Source organism: Rhinolophus ferrumequinum, chromosome 26 (genome assembly GCF_004115265.2).
Source record: "Rhinolophus ferrumequinum isolate MPI-CBG mRhiFer1 chromosome 26, mRhiFer1_v1.p, whole genome shotgun sequence".
In the NCBI taxonomy this organism is placed as follows: domain Eukaryota; kingdom Metazoa; phylum Chordata; class Mammalia; order Chiroptera; family Rhinolophidae; genus Rhinolophus; species Rhinolophus ferrumequinum.
This window is the reverse complement of record NC_046309.1, coordinates 9287076-9303282: the sequence shown is the minus strand read 5'-3', so window position 1 is coordinate 9303282 and position 16207 is coordinate 9287076. Positions and strand designations below refer to the sequence as shown.

Sequence of the window (16207 nt, the reverse complement as noted above, 5' to 3'; positions counted from 1 at the left end):
TTTCTTTGTAACTGATCCACAGAAATAACAGTGGTCAGCCTGCCCAGTCACTGCTATCAAATACCCAAGGTCATCCAATTTATAAAAGCTCAGATAAGAATTATCTCAAAATGATAAATGTCAAAGTAATTATCTTTAAGTGCTAGGATTTCAGGTGGTTTTGCCTTTATTTCTCTTTGCTCATTTATATCACCAGGTTTGTCTACAATAAACAAGTGGCCTTTGTATAATTTTTAAAAATCATGAGTGGAAAAAAATTACCTTAAAAAATCTTAGTAAAATAAACAGCACACGAGAGATGGCATCACCTACACCAAAAAAAAAAAACAAAAAAAACCCAAAAAGTATCATAGGAGAACTAACGGCTCTTAAAATCAATTCTGTTAAACCAGTGATGCTAGAGTTAGAATGAAATAGAAATCACTAGCACCCTGAAATATAATCAGAGTACTCTCATTAAGTGGTGCTTATTCTAACCGCAAGACGTTTTATAGGTGAACTTTCACAACGTTACAGACCATTAGCCAGCAAGTATCATTACTCCCCATTGTGAAACTGGGGAAGCTGGGAAAACCCAGAGGAGTCGGTCAGAGCATGCACTGATCACCGTGCTGAGTGGACAATGTCTGGTGGACAACACACTGGCCCCTACAAAAAAGAGCTGTCGATGAAATGTATGCTTATCTCACAACACATAAATATTTATTTACGAAAAAGAATAGAAATCCAAATTAACAATATTCCTCAAATGGGAGTATCACAATGATAAACAACAAAGCCAAGTTCTTTCCATCCTGTAAATTAAACATGGCTGTTCTTCCTGGTGGCCGAAAAGATACTTTAGCATGTGCCCATCCTCCACCTTGGCCCTCGCCACACACACAAACTGAAACGCAATCTAATGATGACTGAAAGGTCTGGGGGAGACAATGTCCAATTTAACGAAGGCCCCAAGTGTGGCATTCTTCACCTGCATCTCATTAAAGCCTTTGTTATGCAGCCTTCGGCAAGTCCCATGGACCCCTTTTGGTCTCAGTTTCCGTATCTTTACTGTAAGAAGGTTAAACACATCATTGAGTCTCAAAAAAGGGCAAGGGAGGCAAAACCCACAGGAAGATGCACGAGGGGATGGAACATGAGGTATTTACGTTCTCTAAAGAGAAGAACAAAGAAAAAACGGAGACGCGCTGCCTTCCCCACGCTCAACCCTGACCATGGTCAGGAGAGTGTCACGAACGTGCCAGAGTGGGCTAGATCATCACCAAGGTGTGCACCATGTCCAGTGGACTTGAACATGAAACCGTTCCCTGAACTAGTCTCACTTTCTAAAACAGAGGGAGGGTGTGGGTACTGTTGAAGGGATCAAGTTAACTGACAGGTCACCCACTAAACCTACTTAAAAAGAGAAGTCAGAGGAAGGAAGCAGCATACCCGGCTTTCCCAAACCAGTTGCCCATGACAGCGACCACACAGGGCCAACCAGTGGACTGCAGCAGGCCGTTCACTATCCAGAGGCAGCAGTACAGCCACTTGTTGTAGAAATGCAGCCATTCTGTGACCGTGCCAAAGACAAACACCTTAGAAAAGGAAAGAAAAGGCGACATATGACATCCACATGGATACTGAGTACACGTGACCGCCGCGCACACTTCTGCGTCTGCGCGAAGAGATGGCAGGGAGGGGACGTTCAGTGTCTAGACCTGAGACACGTATGGCTGACTCTTCAGATGCCTCTACTCAGAGCAGCCCTGAGGGACTGAGACCCCACCCAACCACCCCCAACCAAAGAGGCAAAGACATCCAACCGCGTAAAACTCATTCATGATCACCCCTCCAATTGCGTCTTCAACTGTAAAGGTTCCGTCCTCCCTGTTTGATCTCATTTCACAGCTATAGCTGACCCTTGAACGACATGGGGGACTAGGGATGCTGACCCCCACACAGTCAAAAATCCACGTGTAACTTCTGACTCCCCCAAAACTTAACTACTAATAGCCGACTGTTGACTGGAACGCTCACCAATAACATAAAGTCGATTAACACATATTTTGCACATTATATGTATTATATACTGTATTCTTACAACGAAGTAAGTTAGAGAAAAGAAAACCTTATTAAGAAAGTCATAAGGAAAATATATTTACAGTATTTACTGAAAAAAATCCGTGCGTAAGTGGATCTGCGCACGTCAACCCCGTGTTGTTCAAGGACCACCTGTATTTACTTCCATTTCCTCTTCCTCGGGCCTATGTGTGTGCAGGACGGTGTGAGCACTGAGTTCATGCGGGTAATTTCAGTCGGAACAGTGCCAGGCACGTGGTGGGGACGGGAAGCGCCAGCCCTCACTGTTACTGCAGCTACCAAGAGAATCAGAGCAATCGGGGATCGGCTCAGTAACTTAGGAGCACGCATGTGATGGCTTTTTTCTGGGACTGGTGCCCGAGTGGACATTTTATTTGTAGTTGAAGTCTCTTTTGGGGATATCTGGCGTGGGTATGTATAATACTGTATGATTCCAGTTACGTGACATTCTGGAATAAGCAAAGCTGTAAGGACAGAAAAACGGCCAGTGGTTGCCAGAGGCTGGGAGAAGACAGGTGGTCATTATACAACTGTACGCACTTGTCAAAATTCAGAGCCATATAACTAAAAAGGGTGAGTTTATGTATAGACTCAAATTTTTCCAAAAATATTTTTTAAAAATATATCTTAAAACAGGTTTAAAAATAGTATGTATACATGGGTGGGTGGGCAGCTGGTGAATAAATGAAGTGCTTCAATCTCTAAAATTTCAATGAAAAGAAACACTTTTCCCTGTACACAAATGGCAGACATTGAAAAAAAGTAATAAAATAGAGTCTAAACTCCATGCTTGCATTCAAACAACAAACATTCCTCACTAGACCCATGTCAGCGAATAAAGACTCAGCTACGGCTCTTGCCCGTCTAGCACTCACTGCGCCTCGGCACTGTCCCTAATGCCTGCCACACAGCAACTCACTCAGCCTCACCACACACAGCCCCAGGTGGAGGGATTCAAAGGAGGAAGCTGACGCACAGAGAAATCACAGTTAGGAACTTGCAGAGCAGGGACTGACACACAGGCTCCAATGTCTGTGATCCTAACCCCTGTGCTTCCCGCCTGCTAGGGAAGCAACACTGGCACAGACATAAAGAGGCTAAGCGGCAGGCAACATACGTATCTTCAAGGAAATGCAGGCATGGAGCTCAGAAGAGGGAACGAGGACTTCCAGGAGGGGGTCAGTAAAGAAAGGCATTAAGAAGGAAGTGTCATCAGCCAGGGACCTGAAGGAGACATTGAGTGAGACTATGGAGAGCTGAAAAAAGGGGACATCCGAGGCAGGCAGAACAGCAGGAACAGTGGTGAGGTAGAAAGGAACCGGGTATGTTAGGGCCACGGAAAGTAGTTTTGTTTGGCCAAGCAGAGCGGTGAAGCACAGTGGCACATGCGACTGTAAAGGTGGCAGGGCCAGGGCTCTAGAGAGCACTGAATGCCATGCTATTGATGCTTTCTGCAGCAACTGAGAATTGGTGACTGAGAATTAAGGAAGGGGCGTGATCCAAATTGTACTTCAAAAAGACTCCCCCAACGGAAGAGGCAGACGAGGGATTCCAACACTGAAGATTACTTTTACTATTCTCTTCTGCATACAGAAGTAGGCGGATTCCTTGGATTCTAAAATCCTGACAACAACAACAACATTTATAATAATAATAATTTTTTTTAAACTTTCAAACTTACCACTAATGCAGAAGAGCACATGCCAAACGACAGAACCCATCGTAAATTAAGCCGATCCCCAACAATTCCGCTGATGAAAAGGCCCTAAAACCAAAACATTTTATTTTATTTTATTTTCTAGCTCTGAATAACCACTGCAAAGCCCATCAGGCAAACAATACACTGCGGTTATTTAAAATTAAATCTCATCCTCATGACTCGGCTAGCTGTCTATGTCAGTTTCACAAACATTTCATGAAATGACATGGGCTTCTGCACACCATACTGTGAACACCTTGTGATTCAGTGCATCTTATGTCCTACTTGATCCCCAACTGCCAAAAGGGAGACTGAAAAAAAGGAGGGGGAAAAAAAAAAGCAAGAAAAAAAAAAAGCAAGTACTTGTTTCAAGAAAACAAGTACACCAACACATTTCATTTTCTAGAACAGAAGTTCGAACTCCTAAACATGGCTTATCCGTTTTCCCAAAAGGAGTCCTCTTGCCATTTGCCTTCTCATAAGATGTGTCACAGCAGGTCCTGCACAACACAGCTCTGCAGCACAGCTGCCGCCTGCTGACCCGGACCCTTGCGTGTCATGACATCACAAGGAAGGAGAGCAGGGAGACAGAGACAGTGATGAGTTAAACTGAAGTACAAATATCTGCCCTCTGCTCTCCTCCTACTCAGCGGCAGGATCATGACAGCAAGGCAGACGAAAGAGCGAAGGCAACACACTTTAGGTTTCTTCCATAAATACGTAAAATGAATAATGTCTTGACTGAAAACCTCAATTCAGATACAAGTATTTCTAATAAATTGACTATCTATATTGGAGAAAATTTAGATGGCAAATGTCATAACAAATGTTTCTCCCTCATCGACAAGCTTTCACGACGTCGAAAGAGGCACCTGTAAACATTAGAGAAGATTCTGTTGCTATAGCTGCCACTCACGTGGTCCTATGCTACATACAATAAACGGGGTGAAGAAAATGTCTCAGTTATGTTTCACATTAGGGAATCAATTTATTCTGTGTTGCTCCAAAAGCCTGGACAACACCCAGAAGTAAAAGAAGGAAATGCAACTCAATACTAAGAAGTAGGATCACTGACTCTTCATGGCGTTTATCTTTTACCTCCTAACCCTATGAACCCTGTAGACAGCTATTATCATACAGATGAGGAAACTAAATATCAAAAAAAGGTTAAATGCCCTTGAGAAACCAGGTTTGACACAGCTGATTGATGGTGGTAGAACTGGTTTTTCCACCCGACTACACTGCTTCTGAAAATACTTCACAAAAGGCTCAAAAAGAAGCCTCATTGGGAGTGTGCCAGACACAGCCCGGTGACCACAGACTGGGATTGCGCACAGAAAATGCCCGAGGTAAGGAGCGAGGCCACAAGATGTAAGACCTGCTGCACCTGTGTCCATAAATGTCCTCTTCGAAGAAAAGATATTCCAATAGCTACCCAAATAAACTAATGTAGAGAGCACTTTGGGACTTTCGTCCAGGATTTCACATCACCTGGACATTCAAAATGAAAAGGCTTTCGAATAACTAGACACATTTTCAAGACAGGAAATAAGATGCTGGGGAGCAAAGGTCAGACTGCGCCCACATGCCCAGTTCCAGCGTTTGCCACCACTGGCCCCACAGCTCTAACTCAGCCACCACCACAGACGTTCCCTACAACCAGAGACTCTGGCTGCCCAATCCGAGAAGACCACCTCAAGCAGAGTCGGCCCCTGCCACCCTGGTAGGGTTCCCAGGGCACCTCCTGCTTCTCCTGCGCCCCACTGCCCCGTCCCTTGCCCATGCCTCATCTACCCCACCTCTAAACACCGGAAGCCCCGTGGCTCAGTCTTCACCTCTTTCCTATCCTCCCAACTCTCTTGATGATTTCATCCAGTCTCATAATTTCACAAATCTACATGTGAAGGACTCTGAAAGTCGTACCTCCAGCCTGAGCCTCTACACACTGACCTCACTTACCCACTTCAGGTCTTTGTTCAAACATCCCCTTCTGTGCAAGGTCTCCCCCAGCCATCCTAAATGACACCCCCACCCAGAGCTGTCTATACCCCTTTCCCTGCTTGATTTTTCCTCCACAGCACTTACCACCTTTAAACATACTCTATAACTTGCTTGTTTATAGCATTTTGTTTCTGTTTGTCTCTCTTAGCTCCCACTCCAAGAATAGAAGCTTTATAAAGGTAGGGATTTTTCCTGTGATGAATTCCCACTGACTACAAAAGTACCTGTGGCACGTGCTAGGTGCTCAGTGAGTATTTGTCATATGCATGGATGAACGAGGACACGAAATGTGAACTTCAGCAATACTCAACTCTCCTTAGGCAGCAAATGCAAAATCTCTTACAAACTTCATAAAGTTTGGAGCCATTTCCTTTTACAGCTTTCCTCAACTCAAAACCTGGGAACTCTAAAACTCACCACGGCATAGGAGAAGAGGAAAATAGTATCCAGCGTCCCGAGGAAAAGAGTGGCTTCCTCCGCACTGGGAAACAGATGGTTGCTGCTCCAGACCTGCAGGAATGCAACAGCACGTCAGTCCCCGAAGCACCTGATGGAGTCCTGTATTTCTCATACAACCGCCACCCACTCTCACAGAAACCAGTGGTGGTGAAAAGAGCCCGTCAGTACTTCGTACACAGGAAACATACACACACACAGTCAAAATTGTCTGCATGATGCAGTAGTCCCCACTTATCTCAGGTTTTGTCTTCCATGGGTTCAGTTACCTGTGGTCAACCGAGGTCCAAAATACTACAGTATTTTTTGAGAGAAAGAGAGAGAGAGAGAGAAATTGTGGGAGGGTGGGAGAGTGAGAGGACAGCGAGAGACCACATTCACATAACTTTTATTACAGGATATTGTTATAATTGTTCCATTTTATAATTAGTTATTATTGTTAATCTGTTATTGTGCTTAATTTACACATTAAACCTTACATAGGTAAGGATGTATAGGAAAAACACAGTATAGATACAGGGTTTGCCACTATCCGAGGTTTCAAGCATCCACTGGGGGTCTTAGCACGTATTCCCTGCAGATACAGGGAGGCTGCTGTACTAAATTGTTATTTGCTTTTTCCCTTTAACTTTTCCATTGATGGTGCAAAAGCTGTACTGTACTACACTCCCACCGAACTTACTATTAAGCACTGTATTCACTATTCCCACACTCACAGTACAAAAAGGGTGGGGGGGGCAATTCACTTAAGAATGTCCTCGATGAAGCAGTAAAAATTATTAATTGTATTAAATCTGGCCCCTGAGTATCCTTATTTTTAATGTTCAGTGTGATGAAGTGGAAAATATGCATACAGCACCCTGCAAACCAAAGTAAGATGGTTGTCCTAAAGAAAAGCACTTGTGTAATTGTGTGAGTTGCAAGCTGGAACGTCATTTTTACTTGAAAAAGTGACTGACAAACTATAGCTATTCAAATTTGGGTATGTGGCAGATATTTCCTCCAAAAAGAATGAAATGAGCCTGTCACTTCAAGCTTCATTGAAAGTACGAGATAGAAAAATGGATCCTAATGTAAGGGTATAAAAATTAATTAATACAGTTTCAGATTCCACATTTACAACTACCCTTTAAGAAATTGCCACTTGTCAAATTCTGGTGTAGTATCAAAGATAAATACCCACAATTAACTGAAAAGGCTATTAAAATACTTCTCCCTTTTCTACTGTGTATCTGTGAAAGTCAAACTTTCCTCATAGATTTGAAAGGATCATGTTGCAAGAGACTGAATTAAGCAGACATGAAAATCCACTGTCTTCTATTAAGCCAGACATGAAGAGATCTGCAAAAATGTCAATCAAGGATCGGCCAGATGGCTCAGGTTGTTAGAGCACGAGCACTGAACAACAGGGCTGCCGGTTTGATTCCCACATGGGCCAGCGAGCTGCGCCCTCCACAACCAGATTGAAGACAACGAGCTGCCACTGAGCTTCCGGAGGGGCGGCCCGATGGCTCAACTGGTTAGAGCCCGAGTTCTCAACAACAAGGCTGGGGTTCAATTCCCACATGGGATGGTGGCTGCGCCCCCTGCAACTAAGACTGAAAACCATGACTGGTCTTGGAGCTGAGCTGCACCCTCCACAGCTAGACTGAAGGCCAATGACTTGGAGCCGCTAGGTCCTGGAGAAAAACACAGTTCCCCAATATTCCCCAATAAAAAATTTTTTTTAAAAAATATGTCAATCAATGCCATTCTCCTCATTCGGTGATTTTTTTGGTTTGAAAAAGTCATTTTTCATAAAATGTTATTCATGTTAACATGTTATGGGTTTACTGAATTCATCCAAAAATAACTTTAAAACCAATGTATTTTTTCAATTTCTCAGGTTTTTTTCCCTAAAACAGTCAGTATTTACAAATATAAACCCACAAAACCAAAAGCTCTTTGAAGTCCCCAGACCAAAAAGTTAGAGAACTGCTGGATTAAATTATTTTTGAGATGGCTGTTACAGAAAAAAATTTTGATATTAGCATATTAAAGAGAAAAATCACAATCAGCAGTTTAAAAAAAAGTGTATCTTTAACAAAAGTAAAGTTCCCAAATTACAATATATAAAGTATGACTCTATTGGGACTCACTTATGTGTGGCTTTTGGCATCAGCCTTTTACTTTACCAATACCTCACACACTGCTTTCATAATCAATAAGTAAGCAGCTCAAACAACTAAGATCGATCAGTATTTCAGCGTGCCAACTGGGACCCTAAAGAGCTCCAGTGAGCTGTTTTGCCACATTCTCCCTCGAACTACAATATTTGATCCTTGATGCCAGCCAGGCTCAGTAGGACCCAGGACTAAGCCCTGCTGGGCACACACCAATGGGACCTAAAAACGGGGCTTCAAGCAGCTGATGCAAGTTTCGGGGTTTTCTTAGTCTTGTGAGAAGTCACCAAAACTCCCTGCACATGTGGCTTTCCCACGAACTGACCGACTGTCAACAGCTTTGTTCTGCTTCACTGACAGAATTCAGCTGAAATACACTTCCGATTGCCTATTTAACACGTATAAACAGAACAAAACTAAAACAACAAAGTAGGACTAACAAAAAGATTCAGAAAATAGGTTACCAGAAATAAGCCCAATGAACAAAGTTTACGTAAATAACACAGCTCAGATCAAGGAGCCTATACCCGGAACTGGATACACACTCTCTGATTTCAAGCCACTTAAGCAAGACACAAATGAAACAATTAGAAAGTATGTAAATACTGAGACATAAACTATATAATACACAGTGTGCACAGTTCAGAAAGAAAAAAGCCAGCAGAATCTGAGAAAAAAACTCAATAGAAAAAGTGGCATTTTATCTTGAACCAAAGGGAAAAGCACAATGTAGACAGAGGGAAAAATGGTGAAAGGACATACGAAAGAGTATGAGCGAAACCTCAAGGCAGAAGTGAGCAGCATACTTAACGAAACTCAATGAAAAAGTAGCCTGGCCAGAATTGTGTGATTTCAAAACAGTGGGAAATAAGCTGACTGGAACGGCACTAGGCAACAGTAAGCCACTGCTGAGCCCTAAGCAGATGAATGAAATAAAACAGAAGAATTTAAGAACTTAGGGGCGGACACGGTTCCCTTCTTAAATCTATCCCGGCACTTTGTTCTGCTTACCTCTACAGGTTCAAGGGTTTTGTTAAAAGCACTTGGAGTCCACTGCTTAGAGATACTGACTTTCACGTTGCTAAATGTTTTTCTTGACGCATGGAGCAACGAATAACTACAAAGGAAAGGAAATGCAGCTGAACGAAGAGCAAAGAAAACGGCACTCAGTAAAATCAGTTATGTTCTCATTTTGTTTTCTTCAATTTTAGAATTCTCTTTTTAAAAAAAAGTACTGCTTTATAAGGACTATTAATTGAATCAGTCTCTGCTAAGGAAAAGAAAAAACAACTAGTCTTCTTTAACACCGTGTTTCCCCGAAAATAAGACCTAGCCAGACAATCACTCTAATGCGTCTTTTGGAGCAAAAATTAATATAAGGCCCAGTCTTATTTTACTGTAAGACTGGGTATGATATGATATGATATAATATAATATAATGTAACATAATATAATATACTATACTACCGGGTCGTATATTAATTTTTGCTCCAAAAGACGCATTAGAGCTGGTTGTCTGGCCAGGTCTTACTTTTGGGGAAACACGGTATGAGCACCCATGTTCACTCACAACTTACCCCTGGGCTTAAGAGATGGAGATGCCACAGATCCCATCTCACTTTACGTAAAGCATTTTAAGTCTTTAGCAGCCATTGGCCATTCACTGCGCTAGCCATTAAGTAGCTTTTTCCTTGCATCCTATCTTATGCCTCCCACCACAAATGGATATCCCCCAAACCAAGCATCCAAAACTACCTATCAACTCTTAGGAACTAGAGAACCATTTTCCTAGTTTCTGCCAAAAAAACAAAACAAAACAAAAACATCATTTGTCATGCCTTCAATATAGATTAATAAACAAAGTCTATTCAGAAGAAATAATGAAAATAATTAAGGCACAGGGTTATGAATGACATGCCCCTAACACCAAAAGGCCTGATTTATGTCATCTATAGACCATAAAGTGGCCACCGAGGGCCACAGAATCACAGACATGGACGATTCTTCAGTCATGCTGACTGCTCGGGATCTCACACGAATTACCGGAGTTTCTCACAATTGTCTCACACCATTTTTACGGCTCAAGGAGGCACAGGGCATACCCTAAATATTCACAGCCTCTGTTTTCATGCTTCTGGGTTTAACAAATAAAACACTTTATATTACATCAGGGTTTTTCAACCATGGCACTATTGATATTTTGGGCCCCCAAATTCTCTATTGTGGGGGGCTGTCTAGTGCATTGCAGGGATGTTTAGCAGCATCCCTGGTCTCTACCCACTAGATGCCAGCAGCTCTCCTTGCTCTACCATGGCAACCAAAAATGTCTCCAGACATTGCCAAATATGTGCAAAACAGCCCCCAAGAATGACCATCTTCGAGCTACCAAAAAGTACAGCTGAGGAACAACCAGACTACGTCGTAAGCCTATGCCCATCACTGCATGAGCACCTGCCCTGCAGTAAGTATCTCCCTCAAAAGGAAAAAGACAACGAGGGACCAGCTGTAGCAATCCACTTACCTGAAGAAGGTGAGCAAGAACACGACCACATGATGATGGCTGAACTGGGAGAGAAGTGTTCCTCTCTGAAAAATATTTGGCCAGGCCATGTTCTTCTTGACCTTCCCTCTCGCCTCTGGCCTTAAAGTTTGGGTAGTGAACGATTTACATCATTTCTTCTCTCTGGAAAGACACAACATATTTATTAACATTAGCGAAAGAAGCAGGTTACATAAAAACAGAATTATCTGGACTTATAACCAGTCAGCATATACTCAGGCCTAGGGAAAAAAAAATCACATGGGCTGGCTGACACCAGAAAATCAGATTGATAATTATGTTTTATAGCTATTAGACAGTTCTTTAAGGAAAAAAAGAAATCCTTGACAAAGACTACATGGCAATAAAAATAATTCTCATACAAACTGATAAGAAAACCACTAATTCTAACAGAAAAATGAGTAAAGGAAATGAATAGACAACTCAGAAGAAATGAAATGGCTATTAAACTTATCAAATACAAGTTTCAATCTCATTAATAAGAAATGTTAATTAAGACAAGAAAATGTTTGCATAGTTAAAACAGACTGGGGTGAACGCAGCTCAAAGTCCAATGATTTCTGAACTCTCACACTATGCTGATCAAAGTGGAAATCAGTGCAGTATTACAGGAAGACAATCCGGCTATGTTTAAGATTCAAGAGCCTCTGACCCAAAAATTCAATTTCCAGAGATCTATTCCTGAAGAAATACAAGATGCATTCAGGTCTAATAAACAAACGTAGTTTTTACAAAGTGTCAAAGGAGCTTTTTTTATTTTAAAGACATGAACTTTGTGTCAGTCATAAGGGAACAGAGGAAAGAGGCAGGGCCAGTCCTATGCCATCTCTCTCCACTACGTCCTCTCGCCTTTCCTTGGTCCTCTTTTGAAAACTGTATCCACGCTGTGATAGCCAAGAATAATTAAGCATAAAGTAAGCATCTAAAATTCGTGTCTGTACTTATGAGTCTACAGAAACAACCTAAATATGCAGTAAGAGGGCAATAATTAAATCAATTACAGTGTAAATTGGCCAAATATTTTATAATCATTTGACATAGTGAATTAAAGACTTTTTAATACCATGGAAAAAAATCAAGTGAAAAAATTAGGATATGACTTCAAATATGATCAATTCAACTCTATGATTACATAACATTTACAAATAAATAGAAAATATACTAGCTCTCTCTGGGAAGTGGGATTACGGGTAATTTTCATTTTCTATATACTTTCCTTAAAATTCTACAGTAAACATGTATATCACTTTTGTAATCACAAGGGAAAATATCCACAGCACAGGAAAAATCCTATAATTTATCTGTACGTTAGAAAATAAAACTAAACTAACAAAATACACCAAAATGACTTGTATGAAAATACACTATAATAGTCAAGGTAGGAGACAAACTCAAGATCTCCCATACCAAAACTAGCGAATCACTGGGCTCTGCTTCACAGGTGTATTCCCCGTAACTGCTATTACATACCTAGTATTGTCACTAGCCACAGCTTGCTTAGATTTACCCAAATCCTAAATGCAGAGAGACCCAGCCAAAAGGCCATTCTTAATCAACATTACAGCTGTTTCACTCACTGGCTGTGAGCCTTCCGACAAGTCAGTCTCTAGAATCACAGATGGTCACCTGTAAAATGGCCTCGCTCATCTGACAGTTCTGAGACTAAAATCAACAATGTACGTAAGGTACTAAAATAATTAGCCACTGATCTGCCCCAGATTAATTCCACATCAGCAGAATGTACCTAATTTCATTTAATCACCCCCTCTGAAAATGTTAACAGAATTATGAGCCGAGTAAGACTATAAAATTCCATTCACAAAATGTAATAAATAAACTTTCTGTGTGTAATTCCAGGAAGTCACAAAACTGAGAGCTATTAGTGTTGCTGCTAAATTTATCCCCATCCCCAAAATTAAACATGAAATGAAAGTGGAAAAACTGCAAGCTTTATTCATTCTTCATAAAGCATAGCTCTTTGAATTGAACACATTATACCTCAAAACATTGTACTGAGTATTTCAGGAAAGGTTTGGGGTATGAAATTCAGTAATTTATCAGGTAAAAGAATAATTCCTAAAAGTTACGCTCCCACAGATTGGGATTACATTGCTTCGGCAATAATGGTTGTGTATTTCAGGGCTTTACAGTTACATTAATACCTTCAAATGACTAACAAGCTGTTTGAGACCATCTGCATTTAATTTCTAAATAAACCACTTTCCTTAGTTACAGTGAAGGGAGAAAAGGCTTAATAAGTACACCAGGAAAATAGTTTTAAACATTTACCTGCTACTGGCAGAATGGCATTTAAAATGAACACTGACGTAACATCTGATCCTACGTAATTATAATAATTAATAATAATAATACCTTGCATTTCTATCCCCTACATCACAGAAGTGATTTCTAATCATCAGTGAGCTCTGGGACCCAGGGAAGCACACAGGGTTTTTGCCAAGTCTGAACCCATCAAGCGCGTCCAACTTTCTGAAGACTATTTTCTTTCTTGCTCTAAACAGAGACTGAACAAATGTCTGAAGTTTTCCAAGTGTGTGTAAATGCCATTGTAATTGATAAAACCAAAATTCATTTACATGTTTTTGAATTCACAGTAGCTTGTCATTTACTATTTTCTCAATCAATGGATACTGAAAATACAACTATCATGTGGGAACAAGAATGATCTTTTAAAAAATAAAAACTTATTAAAAATAAGATCATTGCCATCAAAAAGGATCCAGAACCGTTGAAACAGGTTCTACTTTTCAAAGCAAGTTCATAACCACTAACTTATCTGATTTGTAATGCAACCTGTTCTGGGTCTTAGAAGGTCACGCATATAAGGTATTTTCCAGAACGGAACACTTTAAATTGTGCTATCAATGCTGAATAAAAGATGGTTTCAGGGGCCGGCCCGGTGGCTCTGGTGGTTAGAGCTCCATGCTCCTAACTCCGAAAGCTGCCAGTTCGATTCCCACCTGGGCTAGTGGGCTCTCAACCACAAGGTTGCCAGTTCAATTCCTTGGGTCCCACAAGGGATGGTGGGCTGAGCCCCCTGCAACTAGCAACGGCAACTGGACCTGGAGCTGAGCTGCGCCCGACACAACTAAGACTGAAAGGACAACTTGAAGCTGAACAGGGCACCCGACACAACTAAGATTGAAACGACAACAACTTGACTTGGAAAAAAGTCCTGGAAGTACACACTGTTCCCCAATAAAGTCCTGTTCCCCTTCCCCAATAAAATCTTTAAAAAAAAAAAAAAAAAAAGATGGTTTCACATGTAACATGTTCAATTTTGCCCTGATAAACACTGCCTTGGAATATAAAAAAGTCCAAAATTTTCACTTACTATTCATGTCTAGAGTCCATTCCAACCCAAATACACCAAGATCTACAGCTGTCTTGAATTAGGAAGACTACGGGGGAGACACACCGTGAAGTGGAAAGGAAAGACTGGTAGGAAAAGAGACAGCACACGTGAGGCATCCAGCGCACATCTCACCTGGCCCAGTCTTCACCCCGCCCCAACCTTCTTACCAAGCTCTCTGAAAATCCAGACACGCGGTTCATAAACTTCGCTGTATCATAGCAGACTCCTGCCTGCCCCCCAGACAAGCCCGCTTCCTCTGGGGTCTCTCAAGGAGACCCAATCTCTCCTCTCACATCCACTTCTCCTCCTTGCCGAGGGAGCGCCAGCTTCTTTGAAAGTCACTCCCAGTTGTCACCTACTGACCTCGCCCCTGGCCCCTCGCTGCAGACAGCTCCGGCCCACCTTCCCCACCCCCCACCACTGCCTGTCTCACCTCAACACCCCCGCAGGTACTCTACCATTCCCTGTCCTCTTCACCACCAGGCTTTCCCTCATCCCACAGGAAAAACCCACTCCGGGGACAACACCCACTCCCTACGACCAGTAACTGAATCACCTCCCCAAAATGAATCTCAAACATCCTTTCCTTCCAGAACACTGCACACTTCCAACTCCCCACTCCAACAGTCATTTTTGCCTCAGCAAGGCTCCCAATTCGGTCACATCACCATTTTTTCCGTTATCCATCCTCCTCCTCTCGTCCTCATTTCCTTCTGCATCAACTCAGAATCTAAACTATCTCCCTTATGGGACGTTTTTTCTTCGTGCCTCTGTCCTCCTTCCCTGTGCCCAAGCACTTGATTTTTACCAGAAAAAAAAAAAATCACACACACAGGCTGGTCTCACTTTTTAGATTCAAAACCACAAACCACAAAGGTCATGCAACACTGTCCGGCAAGCCTCCACTTCTCTAATCATTTTGCTTGCTCAACCTCTGAGACAACAATTTCACACTTCTCTCTTTAAACTTCCAACCTCAGCCCTAGCTGATTTTCCAGGATGACATCCCCTGAACATAAGCCCTACTGCGTTTTCTGGAGCAAAAATTAATACAAGACCCGGTCTGATTTTCGGGGAACACGGTATACCCCTAGAACACGGTATACCTACCAGGGCATTTAGAATGATCAATCGAGATGTTTTGAATGATGAATTCTTTGACGGACGGTCAACACTGAATGCTTGCAAAGGGCCAAGCATTGTGCTACGCACCTGCCAGGTATGACTGCATTTAGTTCTTCACGGCTTACAAACGACAAAACAGCTTTTAGAAAGGAATATCTTTCTCTCTTAAGAGAAGTGAACACTCATACCCAGACCTGACCCGGTCATTTTCTGAAGGAAATCAAAGATAAATAGGAGAATGATGTGATCTAAAGCCACACGTGGCCCACATTAAGGCGCTGAAAGTTCAAATTGGGATCCAAGACCTTCCACCTAACTTCATTGAACCTCAATCTCCTCATTTAAAGACCGAATAAGATAACTATACATACAGAGTTCTTAGTACAGAGCAAGGCACACACTAAACGTGCAACAAATGGGAAAGGAATAATTCAAGCACCAAGACAATGAAGAAATAAGATGGCAATTAAGAATGACATTTATTCAGCCCAGGAACAAACGCTTCTCCCTATTAACGTTTCAGCAAAAGGTAGCGCGACGTCATCTACAATCTTATCTTTCGGGAAACGCCAAAAGCCCCCCGGACACATTCCCATTATCCTCTGTCAACAGTGAGAATAAACAGACCTCATTCTGCAAATACTGAGGGAATGACGAACAGTAATTTGACCACATTCCTCGCCTGAGACCGCGGGAGTTACCAAAACCCCAAGCCCCGTTATCCCACCAACACCCTTCTCCTTCTT

The 16207-nt window shown here is 42.0% G+C and overlaps 1 protein-coding gene across 4 annotated transcripts in view; it reads right to left on the bottom strand.

Moving 5' to 3' along the window:
• The window catches only part of SLC37A3 (solute carrier family 37 member 3), a 33458-nt gene that overhangs the window by 16752 nt on the left and 499 nt on the right, over positions 1-16207 (bottom strand). Inside the window, exons 1-7 of one of the 4 annotated variants that reach the window (XM_033099067.1) lie at positions 14504-14622; positions 14316-14419; positions 10922-11083; positions 9412-9517; positions 6200-6292; positions 3764-3847; positions 1432-1577 (exon numbers count right to left, since the gene is read on the bottom strand). In XM_033099067.1, the coding sequence (XP_032954958.1) occupies positions 1432-1577; positions 3764-3847; positions 6200-6292; positions 9412-9517; positions 10922-11010 (518 nt within the window). In that variant the 5' untranslated portion in view covers positions 11011-11083; positions 14316-14419; positions 14504-14622. Of the gene's footprint in view, positions 1-1431; positions 1578-3763; positions 3848-6199; positions 6293-9411; positions 9518-10921; positions 11084-14315; positions 14420-14503; positions 14623-15446; positions 15582-16207 lie in introns of those variants that run through there. The other 3 variants (XM_033099069.1, XM_033099068.1, XM_033099070.1) reach the window with 3 other exon arrangements.